Here is a 6861-nt window from a genome sequence, read left to right as displayed (position 1 = left end):
AAAAATTTTTTTTTAAAAAAAAAAAAAAAAAAAAAAAAAAAAAAAAAAAAAAAAAAAAAAAAAAAAAAAAAAAAAAAAAAAAAAAAAAAAAAAAAAAAAAAAAAAAAAAAAAAAAAAAAAAAAAAAAAAAAAAAAAATTAAACTTTAGCCGATTTTCAATTTTTTTTTATGTTGACAAAACTTTTTCCTTCATTTTTTTTTCCTCTATTCGCCACTCTTCGTATATATATATATATATATATATATATAACATATGAGTAATTTTTTTTCTTTTTTCGTTTATTATTATTATCATTATTATTATTATTACTTCCCCCCCCCCCCCCCCGTTTAATGCAAAAAAAGAATTAATTAAAAAAAAGAAAAAAAAGTGAAGTTTTAGTTGAAATCGTGGAAGCAGAAATTTTATTAAAAGTGTTTACGTTTAATAATTTTTTTTTTTGTATGGTTGGTATTTTTTTTTCTTTTACCGGAAATGGTTTTATCGTAAAACGTAAGATGCTTTCGTTTTTTCCTTTTTCTTTTTTTTTTTTTTTGCTCATTTTAAAAGAGATGTGGAAATCGTGGAAATTGTAAATGAATGATTGATAATACACGTTGAATTTTTTTCTATTCGAACTTTTAACTTATCTCTATATATATGAATTTTTTTTTTTATTCAACGATTGTCTTTTGCCACGATCAATTATTTATAATGATTTTTCCAAAAAAAAAATCCTATAAAAATTAACCGGAAATTTTTTTTTTTGTGGCAAATTCGAAACAAAAAAAAAAGTAAAATTTTTACCAAAGCAATTAAAAAAAATAATAATAACAATAATTTTTTTTTATAAAATAAAAAAAAAAGTTTGCCAAAAGTTTTTAGGGGTAAAAAGTGGTTTTAAAAAAAAAAAAAATACACGCGCACTCGCACACGCAGTCACACGCACACAAAATCTCTAGCACGAAAGTTATTTAATTTTAAAATTTAAAAAAAAAATATTCTTTTTTGTTTCTAGAACATTTTTTTAAAAAAAAAAATAAAAAGTAAAATAAAAATTTTTAATTTTTGTAGACAGTAACCGGAAATACATAAATTATTCAGTTAAATTTCATTCAAATTTTTAAAAAAAAGAAGAAAAGTTAGAAAAAAAACCCGCCATTTTTCTTTTTTTTTTGTTTTATATTTAAATAATTCATGTAATTATTAAATGATTTAAAGTATAAAAAAAAAGCTGCGTCGTTTCCGGTATTTTTTGCAACATTTTTTGATTCCGGTAGTTTTTTTTTTAAATGTTTTACGTTTTGTTTGTGTTTGTTTGAGACGAAAAAAATTTTTTTTTTCTTCTGATAATAATAATAATACGCACTACTAACAATGCGAAAAAATTAAATTCTTAAAGAAAGTTTTAATGGTTTTCTTCTGAAAGAAAAATCCGGTTTCCGGTTTTAAGTTTCAAGATCATAATGTCGGTCTCTTAAACGAATTTTGGTATTTGTGGAAATAAGTGCGTTTGACCCACTCGAGATGAAATTTTAAAATAAACGCGATCAAAGGAAAGGAGATGACGTCACGTGATTACATTCCAGAAACTCCAGGAACGAACGACAAACTTTAAAAATTGTTCGTCGTGATGGAAAACATGAAAAAGAATAATAAAACAGATTCGGTACGGAAAAGAATTTTCTAGGATTGAGAAACGTACAAACGGTGAAGAAACTTTTTGGACACGGAAAAGAAAAAAAAAAATTTTTTTATTTTTTTTTCCAGAACTTTATTAATTACATTTTGGAATGGAATCATTAGCGCCGACAACGTTTTTCAATCAACTAATTCTAAAATTTTAAGTGAACAATTTGACCGAAACGGAAATATCGTGAAAATTTTAAATGAGATAAAATTTTATTTCCGGTTATTCGTTTGTTCCGATTTTTTTTAGTTCGTTCGTTTGCATGCCTAATAGTTATCCGGTAAATACTTTTTTTTTGTTTGTTTTCCGAATTAAAAACAAAACATTTACGACAAGCAAAAAAAAATATTTAAAAAAAAATAAGAAATTTAAACGTTTCGCAGTCTGTTTAAAAAATATAAACATAACGAATTTCGGTCGTGAGTTAAAAAAAAAAAAAAAAAGTATTTTTTTTTCAACTTCTTCATCCGTTCCGTTCCGTTTTTTTTTTTTGGATTTTTAAAAATTAAAAATCGTCAAAAGCATTCATAAGCTAATTTTTTTTTTTTTAATAAAAACAAACGAATATTACGTTATCTTATCGGGGAAAAGAGAGAGATAGAGATAAAAAGAACAGGGAAAGAGAAAGAGACAAAACAAGAGATAGGGAGAGATACATAGAAAATGAATGTGAAAATAAAAAAAAAAGAGAGAGAAAGAGAGATAAATAGTAAAAAAGGTAAAAAATAAGAGAGAAAGAAATAGAGAAAGAGATAAAAAGGAGAGAAACATTAAGAGAGAAAGAGAGAGAGAGAGGGAGAGAGATAAAGAACAGAGAAAAAGAAAGAGTGAAAGAAATAGGGAGAGAAATGTATAGAGTATAAAAATGAAAATAAAAAAGAAAGAGATAGTGTGAGGGAGAAGAAGGAAAGTAAGAGACACAGAGAGAGAGAGAGAGAAATAGGAAAAAACACGGAAAAAGAGAGAAAAAATAAAAGAGAAAGAGAAAAGGAAAAATGCAAAATTTTATACGAATATCAATTTATTTATTAAAAAATTTCCTCCATCCCCACTCGTCAAACTCCCCTCCTGTTTTTTTTTTAAAATTTAAAAGAAAGAGTATTGAAGATATTGCCCCCCGCTCTCCAACACCTCCCTAAAATTTATCATATAAATAATGAATAATGTATAATTTATTTTTTTATTTAAATTTTCTATTAAGTTTTTTTTTAAAAAAAAAGTTTTTCTAACCTTTATTTTTCCTTTTTCTCATTTTTCCTTTTTCTTTCCAGAATTTTCTAGAATTTTTTTTTTTTTATTATTTTTTTTCCAAAGGTTTTTCATAACCTGAAACAAATCAAAATACGAATTGATTTTTTTGTCACTTACAAAAGCCAAAAAAAAATTATTATTATTATCAATTTTTTTTGGAACGAGAATTCCAGATTTTTTTTTCTTCCATAAAACGCGCGCGTGTGTGTGCGTGCGTGCGCGCCGTCGTGCTCGCAAATTTTAAACTTTTCCGTGTGTGTGTTTCTGACGATTTCCGTTATATATTTTATTAAATAACGACCGACTACAGACATTTTTTCCTACCATTCTCGGTTTAATAATAATAATGATAATAATAATAATAATAATGATGATGATGATGATGATAATGATGATTCTAATAATAAATGCGGTTGCATTTTTCGCTCACAGGACACACCGGAAACGAATCGTTTTAATTATTCTTTCGTACTCTTTATTTATTCGGTGCGCGAAAAAAAAATTGTCTTACGTGTATTTTTTTTTTCTCACGTTTTCTGCTACGTCAAATAGACAAAAAATTTTTTTTATAAACAAAAGGTTGATTAAAACATAAAATAGAGTCGTCGTAATTATAATTAAGAGAAGAAGTTTAAACATTCATAACAATAAATTAAAACATTTAAAAAAAAAAAACAAACAAACGTGGAAATGCAATCCAAAAAAAATAACAAAAACTTTTTCAACATAATAATTATTATTATTATTTAAACATATGACTTTATTTTTTAAAAAAGTGTCTCAACGACCGAACCGGAAGAAGTAATTATTATTATTATTATTATTATTATTATTATTATTATTATTATTATTATTATTATTATTATTATTATTATTATTATTATTATTATTCCCAGATTTAACAAAAAAGAAAAAAAATCTAAGATGTTTAAAGTAATAAAATAACAAGAAATACTTTCCCTTTTTATCCTTTGAAAGGAAAATTAATTTACGCTGGAGAACAGAAAAAAAGAAAACTGGAGAGAAAACTGGAAAGCTCCGTGCCATTAAAAAATAATAATAATAATAAAAGCTCGAAGTAGAAAATAAAAAAAAAAATGCATAATGAAAAAGATTTTTTTTCCCCTTTTTTTTTTTTATTTTCTATTACTTTTTATTCTTTTTTTTTTTTTAGAATAATAATAATAATAATAAAAGATCGTTTTGTAATAAGTATTAGCAGACGACCTTTTTCTGACCTTTTTTTTATTTTATTTTATTTTTTTTAAATTGGATTTTTGTAAAAAAAAAAAATTTGTGAAAAGCGTTTACAATAAAAAAAAAGAAAAATAAAAATAAATAAATTTTTTAATTAATGTAATTTATTTTATTATTATTATCATCATCATTATTATGATTAATAATTGTTTTTTTTTTTAAACAGGTAGAAATATCAGAAATGCAATCAGAATGTCGATCGATATATTTTTAACGGCTTTTCTCGTATTGACAACGTCCGAATATAAAATGTGCGATTGTGAAAATTTGTTTACACCGGAAACACTAAGTTTAACGGTTTATTCGGGAGCGGAAGAAACGACTTTGTTTCCGGAAACAAACGTCACGGCAATGATTCAAAATTACAACGGGTCGTCGTCGTCGTTAACGGACGAAAAGAAATCTTTGTTAAATGAGAAAAAAAACGCGGGAAAAAATTCAAATAAAATGAGTTTTAAAAACGGTAGTAAAATAGTTAACAGTAGAATTTGGCCGGTTAAACATTCGGCGGAAATGAACGGAGATTTGATATTGGGAGGTCTCATGATGGTTCACGAAAGAGAAGATTCCATCACTTGTGGGCCCATAATGCCACAGGGTGGTGTTCAGGCATTGGAAACAATGTTGTACACTCTCGACATAATTAACAACATGGGTATACTACCCAACATAACGATGGGTGCTCATATACTGGACGATTGCGACAAAGATACCTACGGATTAGAAATGGCCGTGGATTTCATTAAGGGTAAGTTTTCATTCTTTTTTATTTTCTTAAATTCAAAAACGGAAATGGAATTCATTCTGACGTCACAATAATAATAAGTTTTAAAAAAAAACTATTAACCTAATTTTATTCGTTTAATTAACGATAAATAAAAAAAAATTCGATCGTTTTAACCGCGTTTTATAAAAAGAAAACCGTCATTTCCGGTTTAAAAAAAAAAAAAATTTCGTAAAACTTTTTCTTAAGAGTCGGCGGTGGTGATGACGGCGGCCATTTTCTAAAAAAAAGAAACGTTTGGAGCGGTAATTACATGTTTCAAATATAAATAAATAAATAAAAACAGTTAGAAACGTTCACACGCTGTTTAACTAACCGGAAACGTTCTTTTCCACTTTCGTTAATCCCACGTCGAAAACATTAATTAATTATTATTATTTTTACGTATTTATTTTCTTTTCTTTTTGTTTAAAAAAAAAATAAGCAAACCTTTTTCCGCCTTTTTATTATTTTTTTATTTTAGAAAATTTTTTTTTTTTTTTTTACAATAAAATTTTTGTTAACGTAAAGTCGTGGCAGAACGATGTGGTAACACGACCATAAGATTTTAATAATCTTTAATTTATTATTATTATTATCGTTATCGTGAAACATTAAGAGATTTAAATTATTATTATTATTATTTCGAAGGGGAGAGACGGACGAAAAAAAAATTTTTTTTTTTTGAACATTAGAAATCTTTCATGAATTTTGTTTAAAAAAAAAAAAAAAAGGGTTTAAATTTTTGCCAAAGTATGTATTTAATATTAATAATAATAATAATAATAATAATAATAATAATAATAATAATAATAGCAACAGGTGTTAAAGTTAAAGAAAAACCGTATATATACCGCTCGATCATGATATTGTTTTTCTTTTATTTTCTTTTCTTTTCTCCTCATGATGGCGAAGACGGTGTATAAAACATTTTATACGTTTTTCTTTCTTTCTTTCTTTCTTTGTATCCTAAAGCATTTTTCTTTTTTTCTTTTTTTCTTTCTTTCTTTATTTTTTACTACATTTTTTACATAAATTTATCTATCGGTTTTCAATTTTTCTTTTTTACTTTTTCTTTCCGTTTTAACGTTATGGAAAAAACTAAGATTTTTTTTTTTTAAATATTTTATCACGTATTTGGGTATCGGATTTACACGAGTGTGTTTAAAACATGTAATTTTATTTAGGATTTTTCCAGATTGCAGATGATTCTTATTTGATTTTCTTTTTTTTTCACGTCATAGGAATTTAAAAAAAAAAAAAAATTCATTTACACGTTTTTTGTTTTCCAAATATATATTGTTATTATCCTATATTTAATGTTTATATTTTTTTTGTTTGTAAACAAATATGTTACGATGAAGACATTAACACAAAGTTTGTATTCTCTAGAAGAAAAGCTTTAGAAAAACTCTTTCTTTTGTTTTTTTTTTTTTTATCTACTAGGAGCGTTAGTCTTTTTAATTTAGTTTGTTGTTCGTTTTAAACTAAACAGTAACGGAAAATTGAATTTATAAAAGGTGGCTTGACATCTCAGAAGAAAGAGTTCTTGATGTTCTGATATCTTTATATTCAATTATAACATCTTTTGTTTTGTGTCTAAATCTAAGTTTGTGATTGTGTTTACATCTGATATTGTTCACGAAATTTAGTAATTAACCCGTTCAGTTTATGTAGTATAACGTAAACGTTTTTTTTCTTTTGCTTATTCTCAATGTAATTCTTCTTTCGCTGAAAATGTATTCGAATTGTTATTAATAGTATCACGAAAGCGGAGGAAAATTAACGTTATAAACCTATAATCGAATCGAACCATGACAGTAATATATAATAATAGTCATAAACAAATCGTTTTAAATATTTATTTAACTTAAAATAATTTAACTAATTCAAAATTTATTATTTTACTAAATTAATTTA

General features: G+C 24.9%; 1 protein-coding gene across 1 annotated transcript; it reads left to right on the top strand.

Annotated features, from left to right (window-relative positions):
- Positions 1 to 4370: 4370 nt before the first annotated feature.
- On the top strand, positions 4371 to 5867 carry Phum_PHUM558430 (uncharacterized protein; the record flags this gene model as incomplete). Its single annotated transcript, XM_002431859.1, has 2 exons — positions 4371 to 4926; positions 5764 to 5867. 2 exons carry the CDS (start codon positions 4371 to 4373, stop codon positions 5865 to 5867), a joined length of 660 nt encoding a protein of 219 aa, XP_002431904.1.
- Between the last annotated feature and the right edge of the window lie 994 nt (positions 5868 to 6861).

This window comes from Pediculus humanus, genomic scaffold, assembly GCF_000006295.1.
Source record: "Pediculus humanus corporis 1103172108297 genomic scaffold, whole genome shotgun sequence".
Lineage (NCBI taxonomy): Eukaryota > Metazoa > Arthropoda > Insecta > Psocodea > Pediculidae > Pediculus > Pediculus humanus.
Note: the sequence above shows the minus strand (reverse complement) of the source record. Positions and strands in the feature narration are given on the sequence as shown.